This window comes from Alosa alosa, chromosome 12, assembly GCF_017589495.1.
Source record: "Alosa alosa isolate M-15738 ecotype Scorff River chromosome 12, AALO_Geno_1.1, whole genome shotgun sequence".
Classification (NCBI taxonomy): domain Eukaryota; kingdom Metazoa; phylum Chordata; class Actinopteri; order Clupeiformes; family Clupeidae; genus Alosa; species Alosa alosa.
Window position 1 is genome coordinate 7,677,397 of NC_063200.1, and position 22,841 is coordinate 7,700,237.

The following is a 22,841-nucleotide window of genomic DNA, read 5'->3' on the forward strand; positions in this document are numbered from 1 at the left end:
GAAAACTGCTTTATGTAATACACTCTATAAGCTATTTTTGAATGGTCACTGTTAATCTCTGTGGAAATTAGTACTTTTGTGTCACAAAGGAAGAGAGAGCATACTGAAAGGTTTTTTTTTTTTTTTTGAGAAATAGTTTATCCAGACTACAAAACACTGTCAAATAGTCACAAGCTGCTATCAAATTTTACCACTTTTTCTGAGGAAGAATTACGCATGAAACTACCTTGGCACTCAATATTTCATGCAGATACACATTCCAGTCTTCAGAGACCCAATAAATCTGAAGACAAACCTGGCTACACTGATCAACAACAACATACTTTCTCTGACTTTGCTATACAATTTTTCTATATGTAGACTACAGACAAAACCTAAACATCATCAAATCATCATCAACAAATATTAAACAATGCCAACACTATAATAATGAATTATTTCACAACTGCAGGCTATGAAAACGATCCATATTATATCATTTTGAAACCCATGACATTATGTTATTTACATTTTGCACTTTCTTCCCTTGTTCACACCAGCTCAGCTGTCACCATAGGCCTACAATAACTATACTTTTAATAGCGTTATTACGTTTCTTCTGGAATGCTCTCTCCATGTCTCCATGTTTTTTCCACTGCTGGTGCCTCTCTAAATAGTTTAATTTACCGTTTTAGTCTCCCCGTGGACCCTTCTCCCCACTTATGTCCTCCAAATGCTCGTGTTTGTGAAAGTTTGAATTATTCACTCCGTTGCCAGAGGCATGGATATTCTCCTGACAGTTTGATGTGTAACCTAGGTTACGGGTTATTTCACTTGCATTACAAGACGCCCGTATTTCTTCAAGCAGCGAGCTGCCAATCTGGCGCTCTGTTTTACGTTTCGGAGCGCCTCCCCCCCGGGGGGAGGGAGACCTGGTAGGGAGGCCTCTGAGCCTCGGCCCCTCTGTGGCACTCTGGTCACTCGCCCGCCCTTCCATCTCACGTTGGACCCACCACGTGCCAGAGGCTACCCGCAAACGAGGAGGGAATGCTGGGTGGTGGTGCTCTGCTAAACAGCTACAGATTCCTCACGGAATAAAGAAGAAAGAAATGTGAAGAGTGCTCTCCCCAAAAACTTCATCCAGAGTCTCCTCCTTGGACTCCGGAGTGGATGAGAGACCATATGGAAAAGATGTGGGTTCTCTGAAAGCCCAGGGGCAATAAATCACACACACATTTTCCCCCGTTAAACAGGTGTGAGAGGGGGAGAAGAGGGGTCCGTGTCAAGAGAGTGTGTGTTCGATGGAGGTTGTTACAAAGGAGGAGTTTGCGCTGTGCGTGAAATTACACTCCCCTGTCTGACCTCCATCTTTCACAAGCCCATGTGCTGGGTGCTCCGGACGGCTGAAGGTTGGACCCAGGGGTCGGAGGAGTGATGTAACGTGAGGAGACACACAGAAACTGGGTCAGGAAATGCTTGTACCCTTTAGCAAGTCAAGGGGGAGGTTGGTGGGAAGCTGGGGGGTCTTATCAGGTAATGCAGGGACCCTCAGCTGGTGCTAACACAGGTGCTGCCACACCATGATCTTTTTGCCCAGGCTTCCATCATGGTCAGAGGAATAGAGATCCTGTCCAGAGTTAAGACAAAGCAGCCTGGACCTCTGCACTGTTCCTGGTCTGTTTTACTTTTTCCTCTCCAGTCCGTTTCCTCTAGAATGGCCAAGATAACCGAAGCACACACACACACACACACACACACACACACACACACACTGCAGATTAACATGCATGGGACAAACATTCCTTCCCAGCAGGGAATCTCATTCCACGCCACCCGTGGCTCGGTGAGAACGGCCATTTATATCGATGACTGGCCCCAGGCACAGTTTGGGAGCATTCACAATTGCAGCGTAGGAAAAATATTCTCATGGCCCTCTTGACTCGGGCGAGAGGAACAGGTTTGAGGACTTTTGTTTTGACAGAGGCCTGTGTTTCTTCCTCTGCTCGCACAGGGCGAAAGAAGGCAGCAGCTGTGGAAACAGTGAGGCGGCGCAGCCATTCATTCACCCCGATACCCAACACCCTGACAGGACGGCGGCCATCTTTTCCCGCCACACTCACATCCCTATAGCGGAGGGGGTTAACAACAGTGAGCCACTCCTGCACTACTGTCGAAGCATGGTGTTGTGAAACTTCAGGCAGGCTGATAGAGGGCCTCTTTTGTAGCTGGTGGTGGCTCTTGCGAAAGAGGCTTAGGAGAGAAAGAGAGAAAAAAAAAAAAAAGGGAGAGAGTGGGGGAGGGAGAGTGAAAGGAGAGAGTGAGGGAGGGAGAGTGAAAGGGTAGATGCCACAGTGAAGGGGTCACGGCCCTCTCCACCTCTCTCCCTCTATCTCTCTCCCTCTATCTCTCTCCCACCTCTCTCCCTCTATCTCTCTCCCTCCACCTCTCTCCCTCCACCTCTCTCCCTCCACCTCTCTCCCTCTATCTCTCTCCCTCCACCTCTCTCTTCTCTTTCGTCTTTCGTTCTCCCCCGAAGTGCACAGGGAGCTGTAACTCTGTCACTGGCCTTGTGGAGAAGTTGGGTAGAGTTCCTCCTTTCCTGGACTCCCACCCTGAAGTGGTTCACAGCCAGAGAGAGAGAGAGAGAGAGAGAGGATGGCTGGCGTATGCCAAGTGCGAGTGCCCAGAGCGTGAGTCCGTTTGTGAGGGAGCCGTTGTGGGATGATGTCCATAAACTCTGCATGGGTGTGAGACTATTGTTCTTAAAGGGGTGTGGACTTGCTGACCAGTAGCTAAGTGGGACCGAGAGAAGGAAGGGAGTGAGGAGGGGAGGGGAGGGGAGGGGAGGGGTGGGGGGCAAGAGGAAAAAGACAAACTCTGTAAGTGTGTGTGTGTGTGTGTGTGTGTGTGTGCAGAAGCACACCTCTCATCGACTCACCCCCGTTCCAGCGCAGTGGGGTGCGGCGGTGGGCCAGCGAGGCGGCCAGAGGGTGTTACGGCAGCGTTAGGGTCACCAGGGGAGCCCTAAACCTCCTGGCATCGGCCGCAAAGCACTCGCTCTCTCCACACTAATTGATGCGGGCTGTCAAGCAAGAGGCTTAGTCCCTGCTGAAGTCCTGTGGTTCAGCCCGGGGAAAGGGGTGGGTTCGTGGGCTGAAGTCTGGAGCCTGGAGGTTGGAACTGGGGGTTATGCCTCCTTTCCCAGAGCTCTTACTCCAGAGCGCAGCTGGTCAATATTCGGCTAGATACACAATGGGGCCAATTAGTCGGGTTTCTCCGCAGAACAAACACGCTGGGACTATGCTGTGACTTGACTTGAGTTCACTCACACACGCAGTTTAAGTTCTATGTGTTATTTTGACCTCCCAGAACAGAAGAATGCGCCCCTCTCTGCGACAAAACCGATGATCTCATTACTTTAATAAATCCGAGCGGTTTGTTATTCCTGCTCTGGTTCCGAGTTAGCACAAGTCATCGCACACTTTGAGGGGGCATTGTTAGACGCGAGACAAAACACTGGCTTGTGTACGAGGGGGAAAATTGAGGAACAATTGGTTTATTTTCTCTGCATCTGAGTAATTTAAGGACAGTTGTAGAGGAAGCCAGTGTGTGGGCTACTGGGGGTTTGCCGGTTGTCTGTAGGGCCGGTCGGCCCTGATTGCACGGGGCCTATTATCCTGTGGTGGAATTCCCCCCCACCTCATCCCGACTCAGGACAAACAAACAAGGCACCCAACCCCCATCTCCTCGTGGACAATTGTTCTTTTTCTTTACTTTTCCTTTTCTCATACGTCCACAAACAAAGTTTTCCACACTGACTCACTCACTGAGCGCCTCTCTGTCCCTTCCTCCATCTCATTCACATTTTACTCGTCTCCTCCTCCTGGGTTCTCCTTTCTCTTTATCCGCCCATACTCCCGGAATCACGCTCCGGGCACAGTCATGCTAGTTGCTATTAACAGCCCTCAGAGTGAGAATGCCAACTTGTCTCAGCAATGGGTTTTGAACGATGACAAATAACCTCTAATTGTGCATAACATTCAATGATTTTCAATGGCAATTTCACATGCATTTAATTCAGAAGGTTGCCCAACACCAGAACACACACACACACACACACTCTAACTTACCAGAGTTGGGCAGGGCACGAGGCCGCACTGGTTGGGAAACACCGGGCCTCCTACTGTGATAGTGCTCGGCGGAAACCAATTGCATTAAAACAATAGTGTTATCAGCAGGCCCAGTTCCTGGCTACCATTAACCCCTGCTACCATTCCGGATCACACTGCTTAACAGCAGTATGCCCCACACACATGGGCACACACATACACACACACACACACACACACACACACACACACACACACAGTGACAGAGAGAGCAAACGAAAGAGAGAGAGAGTGAGAGACAACAAAATATGACTGATTGACTCCAACTGCATTTCTTGCAGACCACATAGCGCACTTAATCCCTTAAATGTTGCGGAGCCAGAGATGAAGCAAGACCTGGATCCTATTTTTCCCCATCTCTGTGCAGTATCACTAAAGCCTAAAGTCTTTATCATCACCATATCCTTTCCATGACCACATCCATCACATCAAATATAACGGTCATAAAATCACAGGCATTCTCTCAGAAAAATGTTTATTAAATCAATAATCTCACATAAAAATATAATATTCTACAATATGACATTCATATATTTACACTTTTTGGATATATAAAATGAAACGTCATACTTTATAGTAATGTTTTGTTTTTTTGTATAATAGTTTGACAAGTTATGACACCAGTGACACCATAGTCTATGGACTATGCACTACGCATGCATGTAGAAGACCTCTGATGCAGCTTCAAGTGGCGGATTATTCTAAATGTGGAGCAGAATGGTAATTAAGTGCCGGCCTCGTCTCTCACAGGAAGTGTCCGGGGGACAGACTGGCGGAGCCGTAATGGCTGCTGTCAGAGACAGGAAGTAGGGGGTTTCTCGGCTCAGCTGCGGCTGCCCTGCAGGGCCTCGACGAGGATCCTGTTGTAGTCACTCAGCTGCTTGGTGACTGTCTTCACCACAGGACGGTAGTCACTCTCCAGGCCTTTGGAAGCAATGACTGGAGGCAGGAGGTGAGTTAAGGCAGATTGAGTGCTCAATCATGACACAGATTACCACTGTTCCTCAGAGACATGTGCATGCACAGGGAAGCCCTAGTCTACACTCTACCGTCTTCAACAGAGTTACTGACACTACATTAAGACTCACTTTGCACAGCTGCTACTTTCAAGGTCCACGTGTGTGTTCTAGTGTTTGGTTTTGTGCTTTTGTGATGCTATCTTGAATGTTGAAAAAAGGATACACTCTTTCATGACAAAGTTGTTCTGTTCATGGTGTTGCCATTTCCTCTCCAAGTTAGTGAGCTGCAACGAAAGAAGCACACAGTACAGTAGAAATGAGATCAATTCCAAATTCGCACGCCTGAAAAAGCAACTACGGCCCCAAAACAACTCCATCATCATCGCTCATCACCAAACGCAGGTCATCTGGGATTGCCGTTGGAGACAGTGGGCGTCTCAGTCACGTCAGATGACCCTGTGACCCCTGCAGGGATTATCTGGGGTCAGCTCCATCCAGTCTGTCTCAGCACGACCCCACTGGCGGGGAGAATCTGCTGTCCTGCACAGAAATGGCTTCCTTTGGCTGATAGAGGCTTCTGTTCTTGCCAAGATCGTCAGCGCGATCCCCCTTTAGCTTACATGAACCCACACCCTCTACTGAAGCTTCTGAAAGATGAATCCCTTCAGGACGACACAAGACCCCGCCACTGTGGCGTCAGGGTCCTGTTTGTCCAGTCAAGAACTAAACTTTTTAACCTCCATGTACAGAGAGATTTGTTGTATTCAACTCCACGTGATAAGTTATGCGGTGTTCAGCTCTTGATGCACTCACAGGACGCTTGTGAGGACTCCAGTAGAGGGAACGTGGATTAGAGCAGCGGGAATGTGGAACTGAGAGACTGTGAGAGTGGAACTGTGGGGATGCATGTGGAACTGTGGGGAACTGTGGGGGTGAGAGTGGAACTGTGGGGGTGAGAGTGGAACTGTGGGGACGCATGTGGAACTGTGGGGGTGAGAGTGGAACTGTGGGGACGCATGTGGAACTGTGGGGGTGAGGGTGGAACTGTGGGGGTGCATGTGGAACTGTGGGGGCGCGTGTGGGTGAATGATGGACGCTGGGGGTCACCTGAGAATGAGTCTCGTTCTCTTGAAGCTGGGTCTTCAGAGTCTCGTACTCCTGGTTCATCTTTGCCATATCCTTTTTGAAGGCGTCCTTACGCGTGGAGAGGGAAACTTTCTCCTCCTGCAGCCTCTGAGAGATGGAAACAGAGAGAGATTTTTCAGAGATTTTTTGTATCTGTTGATGTATACATATATGATGTATGTGTATGTTGTATATCCATATGTGATGTATGTGTATCCTGTACGTAATGACTGCTTTGGCAATACAATTCCATGTTATATCAGCAAAGCACTTTTTGAGTAGATTATTTTATTTGACAGGGGTGTGGGAAGTGGGTGGGAAGGCCAAGTACGCAGATCGGATGACATTTGTCATATTCTCGATAAACAAACAATTCATGTTCAATCTCTTCACATTCCATTGCTTTGCCCTAATCTTTTTACTCACTTTCTAATCATAAGACTTCCCTCATTGTTTATCCCACCCATACAACAAAGAAATTATGCATGACACTGATAAATTTAAGCCGGTAGGAGACGTTTCCTGCAAGTGCATCTGCACGGCCACACGTGTGTATGTGTGTGTGTGTGTGTGTGTGTGTGAGGACTCATAAGATCCAGAGTGGCCCTAGGAGCAGCCCACTCCCCTGGGGGGGTAAGTCAGAAGCTCCTCAGTGGAAGAAACATGTCTTCCTGGTGTCAAACACTGCAGAGAAACCTGCATCCTGTTGTAGGAAAAAGGCCCCTGAAACCCACTCACCCCCATTCCCATTTCTAGACGCCCCTACAAGTCATTTCTCTGGTGAAGTGAAGGGATGCTTTTATGTCCTCTTCCTCCTGGCCACTCTCTCACACACACACACACACACACAAAAGCATAAACACACTAACACGCATAAATACACACATGCACACAGGCACAACCAAACCAACACACCCACACACATATATATAACACACACACACACACACCAGTTCCTATGGAAACGTTGCCGTGGGCTGCCTCCCGGGGCGGGAGCAGGCCTATCGTTGTTTACACTACGCCGCAGTCTGCTGCTGGAGAGGCAGCCTGGGAAGTGGGAGCAGGTCGGATACGTCTGTCAGGGCGCCTCTCCCGCAAGACAGAGGAGAACGGAGGCTGAGAAATGAATATTCTTCCTGTGGCCGCGCATGGAACGGGAGCTCCAGAGCAGCGGAGTGGGAGCTTTTATCTGGTGGCCATCTTCAACTGGCCCCAAATCTCCCGGAGCAGATGGTGCCACAGGCTTTCCGGACGCAGCCAAAAGGTTTTTTTTTTTTGAGAGGTGTGAAAATGTGAAAGCCTTGATGTTATCTTCATATCTGTGATGTGTTTACGTGTGTGTGTGTGTGTGTGTGTGTGTGTGTGCAAAAACGTGGATGAGTGCACAGCTACAAGCGCTAATGAGCCCGTGTTGTTCTACGCAAACTCGATGAAACTTGCCTGCCCACAGATGAAAGCAACAGGCGGGCAGGGCCAAGTCTTGTCCATCCACACCTCAACAACTCAACAAATACATACACAAATAACTACATGCTCAGATGTGGACAGAGTGTTTAGACTGACTAAATAGCCCACAACAACTCCCTGGCCTGGACCATCAGCCCCTAACCCCCAGAACGAGAGACCGAGGACAGCTGGACTCTAGCGGAGCCTCACCTTCTTCTTGTCCTCTCCGGCGGCCTTCAGGGCGTCCAGGTTGCTGTAGGTCTGCAGGCCCTCGGTCATGTGCTGGATGCGCTCCCTCAGGCTCTCCATCTCCGACAAGATCTTCCCCTCCAGCTGCTCCACCTTCTGCAGGTCCTGCTGAAGATGCTGGTTCTCTGGGGAGAAGCACACACACACACGAAAATGTAAAAAGAAACACACACACACACACATATATATGCACACACACACACGTATGCACACACACACGTACACACACACTTGCCCAACCCACCCATCACACACACACACACACACACACACACACACACACACAGAACAGATGGGCACAGCAGCACATATACAGTATGTTAACACCCCCTTGGATAGCGTGCAGGGAAATCATCATAATCACACACCTGGTTAACATACACACTCCGGGGCACATTCAAACTCATTACACACGTGAGAAAAACTGCTGCTTTTCAGCACATCTGCTCCATTGACCCCTGGGCCCCCATTCCCCACATCATTGTGCCATCAGTCTCAGACCCGTGGGGGAAGGCATGGGTTCAGGGAGACGCACCAGACAGTGCTGAGAGGTCCAACTCAAGCCGCAGGACCAAAGCTCTCTTCACCTGAGCCACCTCGGTCCTAAACATTAACAAGGCTGGAGACTTGTTTTTCGCAGCCTTTCAAATAAAAAAACAGGCTGTTTGGTTTTGCCATTTCAAATAAAACTTCTGAAATTTTGCTGACAGGGAATGACCTAGGTGGGCTACTATTTGCTTTTTCGACATTCGATTCGGTAGGGGCCGAGACTTCGTTTCTCTGAGACGTTGGAGCTTAATAGACCTTGGAGGACGTCTGCATTTTTGTGCAAATAAGGAGAAGAGGAGACAAAGCCCAGCAGACGCGAGTCAAGCGCCTGGACGGTGGCCACGTTATTAACGTATGGTGAGAGACCCGACACCCGACCCACCTCTGTGACCAGAACCTCAACCCCCGGACCAGAACACGAAAGCCACATGGGCGTCTCCGGACTCATCATTCCGGGCCCTCGCCGAGCACCAGGGACGGATCCAACGCAGAGCCGGTAACAGCTGGAAGAGCCCCAGCGGTGAGGATACGGGATTCAGCGTTCCATCGGATACTTTTTTATTTAGTTACACTTCATAATCGTATTCTTTTTATGGCTGTATTCTTTTTGGTGCGTTGCACAAACCGTATTAAACTGATCCTCCAGCGCCCATCTCAGCCAAGTCTATGGAGGTCTCATTCAATCCTTTCTGGCAAATATCAACGCAATCGATGGTTAAATACTGGGCGGTCAGCCTCCCATAAAAGGAATGCAAAAACTGGCGGATCAGGAGAAGACAGGCCCACTGTGAGGCTGGCTTTCAGTTTCCTCTGTTTATTCTCAATGACCGCAAGACCTGCTGCAATCCCCTCTCGACTGGTACCAGACCCCACGCAGAACTGATGGAGAAACCCTCAAGCCCCTTTACCCAACCCCCACCCAAGTGTGCTGATTGCAAAACCAAAGCTTCTCTCGTCCCTATGCTCTGTGGCAATGGCATCTTAACACATCCTTACAGTCCGTCTGTCTCAGGTTATTAATCTATTGAGTCCCCCCACCCAACCTCTCCACCCAAAAAATAACACACACACACACACACACACACACACCTCTGAGGCCGAGTTCTGTTGCCCCTGTTACTCTCGGGGCAGGAAGAGGAAGTGGGCCGGTTCCTCCTGATACGCGGCCGGCCGGCCACACTGTTTGGAGAGGCCGCTGCACTCGGAGCGGCGAAAGACTCACAAAGTGCCCCATCAGCACTTCTGTGCATTCTCTGCCGCTTCCTCCTGGGGTTAGCCTTTCTCGCCAGCCGCAGAACTCCCCCCGCCACCCTCACACACACATGTACATGTACAGCCCTTGTCTATAATCCCTCAACCACACACACACACACACACACACACACACACACACACACACAACTCCCTCCACTTCACTGCCAAAAACCAGACACACACACACACACACCACACACACATCCACCCCTTGCTGTAATCCTTCAATAACACATACACACACACCCACCACTGCTAGCACTCCCAAAACCAGCATACACACCCACACACACACCCACATCCTCAAGTACACACAAACTGCTACAGCCCCCACAAACACACCCCACCCCACCCCAAGGATTTCTACAGCCTTCCAACCCCTTGGGGATGAATGTCTTGGCTTTGGTTCCTAATAATATTTATACAGGGACGTTGTGGAGGCCCAATTGTGTAGAGCAGATAATCGTCTGTTTATTAATACTGTGTACTTCACCTCGGTGTACCTCTCCACTGCTCCCTGGTGCTAAAACTTCCTCTAACATACCTCGCACCCACACAGAGGCTGAAAGACCTCTCGGTCACATATAGAGGCCTTCAAAGCAAACCCCACCACTGGGCATCGATTTGCTTCTCTTGATTTTTGTTTTGTTACGCTGCTGTGAAAAGGTCTGCTGCTGCTAACACAAATAAATAAGTGAAACCGAACAATGCCGACCCCCAGCTCAGAATAGTCGGACGGCGGAAGGCTGGCTTTCGGCTGTGGCCCTGATGAGATAAGAGATGGTTTTTCGGGGGCCGGGGGGAGGGGAGCCCAACACAAAGGAAGGAAGGCCTCTTGGCTCAGCTTCAGCAGCTCATTTGATAACAGTGTGAGGGAATGGGGGGGGTCAGGAAATAGGGGCCGGGAGAGAGTCGGACTGTAGGGTGGTAAAGCTCAACGGGGGGCTGGCTCAGGTATGCCCCCACCTGAGGCTCGTCAAGCTCAGGTGATGAGGTGCCACTGGTCCTTTGTTTAGCAGTAACGGTAGCACAGGCAGTCACACGAGCCAAGACCATCAATCCGCAACACTTTTGTTACAATTACGTCTCTCATCTACATTAGTCTTCTCGGAAGGACACTTTAGGACCCTTTCCCGGAACAAAACTCTGACAAATAAGCTGTGTGATTGTCCATGAAATCGACACTACCAACATGGATAACTACAGTAATTGCAAGCTTTGGCTACCTTGCAGTCTTTGCTGGCAGCTGTTGTAGAGTTCAATTCAGCATTATACAATGCTGCAGTGGCTTGCAGGAAGCAATCTATCATTTGAGCGGTCAAATGGTCATGAAATGTGAGTTTTCTAAGTGTAATATATGGAAACAGACAGTTTCAGATGCGGGGTTCCATACACTTGTATGGACGAGGATCATTTTAGCTTATTAACTTTTTAGATCATTAACTTTTCAAATTATAACTGAATAATGTGGATGTGCCTGTAGAATGGTTCCAAGGGACCTGATCCTGAATGCCCATCACTCATTACTAAAGTGACTACAGTGACCACACTGCATTTCATCATCGAGGTGAGTTCCTTAAGCCTTCTGACTTCAGTCAAAAGTGGTGGGAGTGGGGAAATGGGGCTTTCCACAGAACAAAATTAAAGACTCCTCCACACAACTTCCTTTTTAGCTTTCTCAATCAGTCTTCCCATGTCAAATTGCCTGGCTGATTACAAAAGGTGATGAACAACATTCAGCCATCAAGCAGTAGACTAAACACTCCCACTAATTTGGATATGGAGTATAATCAGGTCCTATTGACCCAGGACAGCCTCCAATTCTAAGTCTGTTTCAGTGTTGTAAAGCTAATGGGGCTACTTCAGCTGCTATGACATTAGCTCTAAGTTACTCTAAGTGTTGAGTGCTGTTGTAACTGAAATGGAATGTATAGAGTATAAAATGACACAGTTGCACTGTACTGTTTTTACGGCATGTGACTATTTACGGCTATGACACTGTGTTGAGCACAGAAATGTGCAGAGTATGTGAGGTTGTGTGAGTCTCACCTGAGGACAGGCCTTTGGCCGTGCTCTCGGACTTGTGCATCTCGGTCTCCTTGAAGCTGAGGTCCTCCTGCATGGAGCGCAGCTCGTGAGCCGTCACAGAGGAGATCTGCCGCAGGCGCGTCATGTTCTGCAACAGAGAGAGAGAGACAGAGACAGAGAGAGAGAGAGAGAGAGAGAGAAAAGAGAGGAGAGAGGCTCATCCAGGGACTTTTCAGCCATAACATGACTGACTTTTATCATGACATGGCTTTTAGCATGTACTTTGGGGTTTGGCTGAGTCCATCATGGGAAACCGTAGGAAGTGTATATTGTGAAACACTGACTAATAAGAGATCATTTTAACCAGCATTATCAATCAGCGTAAACCTATAATCCCTTGTCCCCATCCATTTAGTTCACATTTGAGAAACACAAATTAGGGTAGGCAGTTGCCAAAACCAACTACATCCAAAAACGACAGCCTCAAGTAGTTGTTTTGGGAGCTTGATTGAAACTAAAACTCATCAGAAATGCCAAGACTATAAACATGTCAACGTGCAACATACTCAGCTAAGAAAATATATAAACTGGTCTTGAGTTCTGTGGTATCGTAGAGTTTCTGTTGTTATTACTCACTCTGCTAGAATGTTCTAGAAGAGCCGTGATGCTGGCCTGGGTCTGCTGATGGCGCTCCAGCTCCTGTGCTTTGACTTCGTCGTACGTCTCCAGGAAACCTGAGACACAGCCAGAGCCGTTAGCACCGTTAGCGCACTGGCAGTGCGTGCGCCTCATCACACACTAGTCTAACACATGCAGAAGATGAAGGTAGTCCACTGACTGTTCATGGTCTCCTCTTTCTTCTTCAGCTCCTTGTACTTCTGGCTTCGCTCCCCTGTCAGAACAAAGCCGGTTAATGGAGGTGGACAGGTTGCATTCGCTCCTTCTCTGCCTGCTATGGCTTTGCTAAACTAGTCTATACACATGCAGAAAATAAGTCCCAAGGGAGAACAGAACCCCCGACGCCGACTTTTCACCTGAAGGGACTTATTTTCCTACTTTCCCGCTTCTTCAGCTCCTTGCCAAAACGAAAAAGAAACCTCACAATGGGTCTTTAAAATTATTTTGCTACCCCTTCTGTCTTCTGCTGACAAAATAAATAGTTCGCCACACAGATAGAACTTGATAGTTTCAGGTGGACAGGTTGCAACCTACTAGCTCCTTTCAATGGAATTCCATTGCTATGACGCTTTGCTATGAAAAGATGTTAATCAACCCGCTGCCATTGACAGCGGTGATTATATACTTTGCCGGTGATTTATGTAGATTTAACATAGGTCCTAACGTTGGGAAGGCCCATTCATGTGAATGGAACTTTCTGCAGCACTCTGAAGAGCCGTGTAATAAAGAAGAGTTACTGTATCTACTAACTAGACCATCACTATGCAATGGTATGATACAACTATCACTATCACTTTAGGCCACAGATCTCAATCACTTGTTTCTAATTACATACAGCACATTCTTGACACACTGAAGGTTACAGACCAGGGGGTAGTAAGGGAGTATACTGGATGTTAGAGGTGATCCGAGCCCTACTGCTGTGTCTTACCATCTGCCCATGGAGTACGAGAGGAGGGCAAAGCAAGAGAGACACAGGGGTGATGAGAGAACACACAGGACACCTTGAGAATCAGCCCTCTCTGCTTAGAAGTCCAGCACTCCCACAGCTCGTCGCGTATGCTTTTCACTACACCACGGGCTGATTGTGTTGTTGTACTCTTCTTATCACAGAACCTACGCTGTTTTAATGTCACCTGAGCCAAACTTTCCCCTCAGGCCCTCCACCCGCCCTGGTGAGGCCCTCCCTGTCAACTCTATTGTTCCTCAGCGGTGTGCGTGCCGCACTTCCAGTGTCCCCGGCCAGGAGCGGCCACTCAAAGAGCCGCTTCCAGGCAGGAGCCCCCCAGACCCCAGGGAGGACGTGAAGGCCAGCGGGAGGAACTTCTTTCTGGACACCGTCCAAACTCGCTGGGATTTATGGCCTGCTAGTCGCAGTAAAAAAAAATATATTTTCTAAAAAGGTACAGCTTCAACCCTCTGAAAGCACCCCCCACCCTAGTCTTACGTGGGGGAAGATGCCTGACAGCAGCCAATTCCCGACCCCCACCTCTCCCTGCACCTCCACCACTACTCCTCCTAATCTCTGACGTCCCCAGTGACACCTCCACCCGATAAACCGGGGGGGCCTCCTCCCATTCCGCCGCTTAGGACAAGCCGTGTTCTACCTCTGCCTCACCTTGGCTCTCCTCCAAGTCGTTGTCCAGCTGACGCATCTCCTCGGTGACCTGGCTGATCTTCTCCCGCATTTCTGTCAACCTGAGGAAAGGTTACGCTTACTAATGCGGGCTGAATAAGGGTGAGTGAACGCCATGGCTTTACAACCCAGAATGTAAGGCTTGCATATCACGTCATACTTACTGTCGCTCCATACTTGCTATTTCCTGATTATCTTCTTTCACCTGTGGAGGAACACGCCCAAGTCAAAAGGACTTCTTGAATTTCCCCTGGGGATCAATAAAGTATCTATCTATCTATCTATCTATCTATCTATCTAGGACAATACTCATATGAAGTTTCTCCACACACACAGAGACATTAAAATGAGTCTTCAGAGGTTAATATTGCCGTATGGTTTTTTCTGAGGCCAGCCATGAATAGAGCCTTTATCTCTGGTCATGTGACAGATAAGTGCTGGCAGCCAACAGCAGAGTCATGACTGCGGAAAATAATAAAACCACTGTGGTTCCCTATTAGCACCCGTGTGGGTACAGCCTTCCCATTGGCAAAAGGGCAAATGAAATAATGAAATAACCCTGAAATAAGCCCTGAAATAACCACAGCCAGAGGTCACGGCCAGAATGTTTTCATCACCATTGGTCCACACCGACTGGACAAGGCCTGAACTCAGGCAGGTGGGAACAGAACAGATTCCTCGAGGAGTCTCGAATATTGGAGAGGAGTCTACAGTCTGCATTGCAGCTTGAATGTTATTCCTCATTTTTGAAGGTCGCTTTGGTTAAAGGCGTCTGCTAAATGAAAAAAATGTAAATGTAGAATCTAAACGCTGCCTTTTTGTGTGCGTTCCCTATTCTCTTGTATCATTTTCTCACCAGCATTGGGCTCAGTGAGAGAGACATGGGAAATGCTTTGGGAAGGCTGCAGACACGTTGCAGACCTCATCTTTCTAGGCCACGACACGTTGGCTCCAGAGGGCCCAATAGTGACGGAGAAGCTCAGGGCCGGGTCACCTGCTTGAGCAGCCTCTCGCGCTCCTCCTGCGGGGAGCCCACGCTCTTGTCCTCGGCCAGCATGGCGTCGCGCCGCAGCTCCAGCTCCTGCAGACGCTCGTGCAGCAGCACGGCCTCCTGCTTCACCTGGGAGTGCCATCTCCTGTGGAGAGAGGACCACATCAAAACAGACAGACAGACAGGCAGTCAGTTAGACAGGACAGAAAACATACCAGGAGGGCAATCATGGGAACAGACAGACAAAGGCAAAGAAGTTAGTGGGTGGGGTGAGAGATAAATAAACTGTTCAGAGAGAGCAACACAACAGTTTTCTTTGTACTTTGGGCCATGAAGGGAGAAAGTCTGTGACAGTGCATTCAATGGGTTTTAGGTGAAATAGGCCTTTGATTTCAGACTGCATAGGCTTTCAGGGTGCACCGCCTGTGGTAGTGTTGGTGGGAAAGGTCACAGGGTTCGGGGTCAGTGATAAGAAATCTGGGCTCTGGACTCACGGCTTCAAACACCTCCTTCCGTGTGATGAGGGCATCCAGCTCCTCCTGACGAGCGTCAAGTTCCTGAGAAAAACACATCAAAGGGAGTCCAGTAAAGGAGTTTAAGGCGGTCATGCAACCTGTCAGCATGTCCTCTATGCCTGCCGAGGCCAATGATTGTCTATCTCCATCATAAATCAGTAGCTACTGTACGTGTGAGGTGACAGAAGTGACCTGCTGGCATTCAGCTGGCTGTATGTGTTACTGAGGACACTCACGGGTCAAAGACAGCAAGAACATTTCCCCATAGGACAGAGCGATAGTGGGATTACTTTTCGTCATCCAGGATCGTTCACCTCGTCTTTATCAGATGAATATATGAAGCCGCTCACCTGCAGCAGTTCTTCGTTGTTGGCTTTCATCTCGGCATACTTGGCTTGCTTTTCGGGCGACATCTTTTTGATGATGTCCTCGGCGGCCTGTTTCGCCCTCTCAATCTCCTCCTCCACCGCTCGGATCATGTCCTCCTTCCTAGAACCCAACAACATTTTTCCTTAATTTGTTTAGCCGTGTAGGTATTTAGGACTCCCTCAGTAGACCTGTTCTTTTTTAAGGGAAGGATTAAAAACAGACATTCAGGAATATCTGGGACACATCCCAACACCAAATAAAGCAAAAACAAAAATTTAAAACTAAAAAATATAATAACGCTAAATACTAATACGTCCTAAATCGTCGTAAATTAACAATGAATGTCTGAAATATGTACATGCATGGATCCATTGATAAAAAACAAGTTTCAAGTTACATTCTCTAGAAATGAATAATACAGTATCTTGTCCTGCATTTTTTTTTCAATTCACCTACTTCAGTAAGCAGTCGTTGCATGGTCAATGTTTAGCTAGAACATCATGGCTTTCTTTTTATTACTGAGACCAAAGGTGCTTAACAGGCCCTATTCCAGTCACACATTCCTGAGCAAGGTAAATACTCTTCCTCAAGGTAAGGCACATGTACTGTATGTTTAAACATTTGGTATGTATGTTAAAACATTTGGTAGTTTGCTATTAAGACATTAGCCAGTCTGTATTCATTAACAGAGCGTAGTATGAAGAGATGTGATTCAGGAGTGTAACGACACAGTTTAACAGTGCCATGGCATGTTCACAAGGGAACTGGCAATAAGAGCAGCATACTACTTGAGTATACTCTCTTACAGGAGAGGGCTCATTATGCTACAGCCGTTTCTGCTACATGCCACTGTCAAGTGCTAAATGAGAGCAGGCATACTGTTTGGGTTTACAGATTCAGTGTCCTGAGCTATGCCCTGTTCCTTTTCTTTGTTTCTAATTTCATAATGTCTCTGCAAATGATGTTTCCTTTTGTTCCGTGACTTTCTCTGTGCGAAAGCAGCTGTGCTGCTATAGATAGAGTTCTACCTAACGAAATGAAATCACGAGCCAGACACCCTTTGGCATTTTAGTCCATGAAATCCCATGCTGATATCTTTAGCAGCAGTGATGGTTAATTCAATTTAGGTAAATACTGTGAATAGATCTTAACTCATTTCACAAGATTATTCACAAAATGCTCAGTCGGCAACAGACAACATGATTATGAGGTTTCCAAGAACTTTAGGATAAAATGTACTGCAGTGGATTCCCTTGACACTGTACAGTACAGATTCCACAGCTATTTCACATTCACAGAGGTGACTTAGGAAGTGTGTCCTATCTCACTCGTCATAATCAAGAGGAGTATTGATTCACTCCTTCAGTGGTCACACGCAAGGTGGGATTCCAGCAAACATGTGACACCGATTCTGTGAGCCGCGACGCCCTTGTGCATACTGACAGCAAGCTGTATGGCAATCGCTCCCTGTTTACTCCATAGAGATCAAACAGACGTCTGTCCTCGACTCCAGCAGTCCGCTAATCCGGCAGACTGAAAAACATCTCTCCTGTGAGGATGAGGGGGAGAGGAGGGGTGAGGGGGGGACAGTGGCACTTTGTGCTCCTTGCCAGTTTGCGGAGACCATGGGTGTCTTTGTGACCGGGTCAGAGATAACAACAACAAGCCACACAAATATAGCGGAGAGGAGAAGGCATGTAAGCACAGCAGTGGTGGAGGACAGCGAGCAAGCCTCATAAACCAGCGGTCTCCCACACAAAGACACTCTTTGTGCGGTTCTTTAAAAGACTGTGCTTTTACTGCAGGGGTTATGCATTATCCTACAGGGGCGGAGCGGGTGGGGTGGAGGGGGGTTCTCTCTTAATTCTGGCCAGCAAAAAACAACTCTGTGGAGTGTGGATCCGCTGACAATGCCTTCCAAAGTGTACAGAGAGTCGAGCGCACTCTAACCTTTCCAGAGCGATCAAGATTGCCATCCATCTAGCTCAGTGCCACACACCTTCTCCGTGGCGTGACGGGGATGTGACTGTGCACTTGGGCTCTGATGCAGTTGTGATGTGGCCGAGTGCTGAAGTTTGTTTCCTTTCTGTGACAGGACCATGGCTTTGTGCATACTGCTACTACTGTGTATGGGAGGACTAGCAACGTTTGAGGTAAGTGTCGTTGGACATACAGTATTTCAGCACCCCCCCCAATTATTCTTTGCAAAAATCGTTTCTACATCCCTTGTGATGATTAGACTGGGGCATTCATAACAGGTAAGGGCATTTCTAACAATAGCGTGACTAAAATTATATTAAAAGAAATATCGGAGGCATATTTAAAAAATATTCGTTTGATAACCCAATGCTATTTGGTCTACACTGTTGAGGGGACTTTTCCAACATCTGCTCTAGTATATGGATTACCTTAAATGTTTAGTCCTTTAAACAGTGAAAACTAATTGCCTTCTCAGGTCGTAGGTGATTTCACCAACCAAACATTGAAAAACATCGCCGAGGAATACATCCCTCTAAATGTCACCAAGTTAATAATCAATAATTTAGGCTTCATAAGCCTGGACAGCTCAGACATGGAATTTCTGAGTAAGTTCAAGAACCTGACAGAACTCGATCTCAGCAGCAATGTCATCAGTGTCCTGCCTGATACCCTGCTGCCCAGCCTCCCTGCACTGAGGGCCCTCAACCTCTCCCACAACAACCTCAGTGCACTGGAGCACACTGCCCTGTCCGGCTCACTGACTGAGCTGGATCTCTCACACAACCACATAGTGTCCCTGCCTCTGTTTGTGAAGTTGCCCAGCCTGGAGAGACTTCACCTGCAGGGCAACAGACTCAACACTCTGACAAAGGAAAATTTCCCAGCACTAGAAAAATTACAGCTGTTGGCTTTGGAGGACAATCCTTGGAACTGCTCTTGCGAGTTTGTGGACCTTGTAAAATGGATCAACAGTACTGGTTTACTAACAAGTAAGTGTGGATGAAGTGTATGATCACATGACTCAGTCCTACCCACAGGCTACACTATGTAGCAGACACCTACAAGTGCTGGATAACAGCAGGATGCTGACATCTACTGACATAAAAGTGTAGTGCAAGAGCCTACTATCTGCACACTGCATGTCTATACACCGTTTGGTATTGTTTTGTTATCATGCAGTTGATTTTTGATTTTCAAATTCTTTTTGAATACGTATTTTGAACAGGTACTCAAGCAACATGTGCAACACCACCAGGCAAAAGCATCCTCGACGACAGCCTGTGTGTTACTGAATCATCAAAAACATCTTCTACCATAGTCACCACACTCAGAAATATTCTGACAAGCACACAGAGCAGTATACCACCAAAAAGCAGCAACGACAGTCTCTCAAGTAAAGGTAAAGAATAAAGATAAAGATAAAGAAGTGCCATCATCAGTGTGTATGTAAATTATGCAAAAATCCAATCTCAAAGTGGACAGTAGCAAAATGCTGTGTAGAACTCTAGCATCAGCTCTTACACTGTAAGAACTAAACTAGTTTCTTGTCTCCTCTCTAGACTTTAATGTAGGTGAGGGCACCAACAGTAGTGGAGGACTCCCGGTGGTTGGGAACACCTGGAAGTTCCTTGTTGGGGTAGTGGTCATTGCTCTCATCACGTCAGTGGTCATCGTTTGTGCTGTGAAGTCACCCTCCTGGTACAAGCTGATCTTCAACTACCGGCACCAGCGCCTGCGTGAGGAGGAGTGGTCCCACGTCTCGGTCACGGGCCGCTACTCCAACTTCAGCCTGGAGACGGAGCAGACGGAGACCAGCGCACACGAGCTGGACGAGGGACTGGACTGCGAGATGCCAGATGAGGAGATGGAGGGACGAGGACGGCTTCATAGAGGACCGCTACATTGAGCCGGAGGACTACAAAGGCCAAAACGAATCCTGAGGAACTGTGATGGACGCGTCTCATCTGGACGAGCGAAATGAGACAGCAGGAGGCTCCCACCGGGGATTTCAGAAAAAGTGAGACATCGCATGAGTATGTAGGACTGTGATTGGGATGGGCTCTCATTCCAGGAGGATGTATTTGTGTTTATGATATGAAGCCTCTGTGAACACATCCAGGTGCCCTATGACCTGATAGAACAATAAGCCATGTGGAGACCTCTGTGCTATGATTCATAACCACTCATCCTGCAGTGTAACTAAACTAAAACCATAACTGCAACCATTCATGCTTCTTACATATGTAAATAAGAGGTATCTTATCTTGGTGTGTTGTTGAGGGATTGTTGTGGTGTACTGTTTTGTGCCAGTTAAAATCAACAATCTAACAACGGTCATGATGATGAACATGAATGGATTAACAAAGGTTAAGATGATGAACACCTAAATGTGAAAGATCATTTTCTGGTGTTTGAAGGTTTTCAAAGTATGATGAACTCACTGAATTTAATCCTTGGTAAAGTCTGACACATGGAAAAGCTGATGTTCAATGATCAACATTAATGATTACTGTTGTAAAGCAACCCCTGCACCGCTGCAGTGGACACACTGTGAGTGTACTGTACATTGAGCACTTTTAACAGAAAATTCACCTACATTTGGCTGACTATTATAAGCCACCAGTCTTTTCACTGAAGAGAAATAAAAAAAGAATATTGAGGCAACTTATTTGAAAGACATTCAACATACTTACTCTCTTCTCTCAGTAAATATGACATCCATGCTTTTGGCCTCTCTGTCATTCTGGGCTCTCAACTGAAAAAGAAAATGACAATCAGTACTACTACTGGACACATCTGTGTCTACACACTAGCATGGATTACATATTTATGTTCATGCCAACAAAATACACACACACAAAAAACTTACCATGTTGCAGTCATTCACAACTTCTTCCATCTCTGTATTTGTGTTCAGTTTGTCAACAAGCTGGAATTCCCAAAACACAGTTGTTATGTTCCAAGTTGTAGACGCAATGAATACAGCACTCAGACAAACTTAGTAAACTTAAAGAAAATCAACTCTCATTAAATCTGAGCAGTCACAATTTCTCTCTCTAAAGGTCAAACACACAATTACCATATTGTAATCTGCCAGTTGTCCCTGAAGATCTTTTAGCTCTCCCACAAGCCCTTCAGCTCTAAAAACAAATATGACAAAATATATTCCTGTAGAAAGCCCCATAGCCCAATGGCATGTCCACTGCTACTTTGAAAATGGAATTATGCTTTGTAGATAGAAAAAACATCATTCCAACCAAGAATTGTATCAATAAAAATGAACATAACACTAACACTTGTTTTGACATAGGATGTACTGTAGGCTAAGAGATACTTCTAAACAATCAATAAAACACTTACCGTTTCTCATATGAAAGGTAAACAGAGTTTTCCTGGTTGAAAGTGTCAATCTCTTTTTGCAATTTGCTGCACTCTGTAGTGAGTTCATTGATTTTACTCCTGATGGATTTCAATTTGTTACAGATATATTATAAATACATTAATAACAACTCTAGATTCATAAAGTTATCCATGAACAAAGAGTAACACCGTTCCACTAACCTAAGTAACCCAAGGTAGTATGATTTATCCAGAATTTGTCTCTGTGGACCTGGTGAACATCAACAATTTCAGATACAAACATATGTCCCCTGAGATTTTACATTACACACTGCAATTGTATAGCAGAACACCAGGAATGAATAGAAAACTGTGACTTATCAGAAACTGACCTTTCATTCCAGTCTTCATCCCACTGAGCCCCTGTTGTGTCACGGGCCGATCCGCCACCTTTATTTGGGCTGACAGGACACCTGGGGTGGCTATAGGACCTCCTCGTGTCCCCGGACGACCGGTCCCTGGAACCATCTGTCAGAACATCACCATTATAATGATGAATCCTATCCTCATCACACTGACACGTCAGCCTACACCTCACGGAGAAGATAGGGCAGATGTACGGAAGGTAGTGGAAATGTTTGGAAAGTAGGGGAGGGTGGCTGTTTTCACGATATGTTCATACAAATGTATGACGCTTACTTACCCCTGTGCCAACTCGGACGGCTGTCTGTGGTGGTCTGATGGCTGTTGGTGGTCTTCCTGCCCCTGGTACAAGAGACCCACGACTCATCGGTCTACTGGATGGAGGTCGTTGGCTAGCCATTCCTAGATCACGTAGGCTAATGTTAGCTAGAAATGGCAATGGCATTGATTAGACTGTAGAAACGTCTTCACTTCAATCCACAATATTAACAGACACAATGCGTATTAACAGCTGTCTTTTTGCTAGTTATAACGTTACATCAACAGACCAAATCAGCTAGCTAAGTTAGTGATAGCATTTGTTATCACTAAAGTTAACGTTATTCTGTTAACTAAGTTAACGTTAAACAAAATAACAACACACTAACGTTATCGTTTGTCAATCAAACAAACATTAACAGTTAATTTATGTCTCTAAACGATGGTTTAGTAAGAATGTCAACAAACGTAAGTTTAAATGTAACAAAAGTTATGTTAACTAATGTTAGCTAAAAATTATAGACATCCAAATGACCATAAATTACATGAACGTTTAGTTAGCAGGAGGGCTGGCTAACAAAATGCAAGTAACGATAACGTTATGTTAACAGTTAGCTCTAGCTTGCCATTTCATTTGATAAGCACGTTTAGGCATAAACGTGGCATTTCTCTCTCCCATGAGAACAAATATGGACGACACCACAAAGGTACAAATGTAAAAGTGAATCTTTTCTCTCTTTTGCATTACCTGTATTATGCGGCGTACTCCTAAATGTAACGTTAGCTGAGAGCTCTCCCAATGTTTTGCTAACACTAGCTTCCTGCGTTGCGTCCTGTCCTCGTTTCGTTGCTCAGCAACCTTTTGAGGGTTTACCGCAATCTCTTGCCCCCTCG

The 22,841-nt window shown here is 46.9% G+C and overlaps 2 protein-coding genes across 2 annotated transcripts; one reads left to right on the forward strand and one right to left on the reverse strand.

Moving 5' to 3' along the window:
• Positions 1 to 4,609: 4,609 nt before the first annotated feature.
• Positions 4,610 to 22,091, reverse strand: ift74 (intraflagellar transport 74). The gene is made up of 19 exons (XM_048258546.1): positions 21,970 to 22,091; positions 21,659 to 21,794; positions 21,489 to 21,537; positions 21,288 to 21,386; positions 21,007 to 21,067; positions 20,797 to 20,856; positions 20,621 to 20,682; positions 15,929 to 16,067; positions 15,547 to 15,620; positions 15,067 to 15,208; positions 14,237 to 14,277; positions 14,055 to 14,134; positions 12,597 to 12,650; positions 12,395 to 12,492; positions 11,780 to 11,906; positions 7,889 to 8,052; positions 6,215 to 6,340; positions 5,331 to 5,391; positions 4,610 to 5,087 (listed from the first exon to the last, which is right to left on the reverse strand). The coding sequence occupies exons 1-19, from the start codon at positions 22,087 to 22,089 to the stop codon at positions 4,972 to 4,974; spliced, it is 1,809 nt and encodes a 602-aa protein (XP_048114503.1). The 5' UTR covers positions 22,090 to 22,091; the 3' UTR covers positions 4,610 to 4,971.
• On the forward strand, positions 16,475 to 20,954 carry LOC125304355 (leucine-rich repeat-containing protein 19-like). Its single transcript, XM_048258545.1, has 5 exons — positions 16,475 to 16,519; positions 18,043 to 18,100; positions 18,403 to 18,916; positions 19,153 to 19,326; positions 19,487 to 20,954. Exons 2-5 carry the CDS (start codon positions 18,047 to 18,049, stop codon positions 19,831 to 19,833), a joined length of 1,089 nt encoding a protein of 362 aa, XP_048114502.1. The 5' UTR covers positions 16,475 to 16,519; positions 18,043 to 18,046; the 3' UTR covers positions 19,834 to 20,954.
• Positions 22,092 to 22,841: the final 750 nt, after the last annotated feature.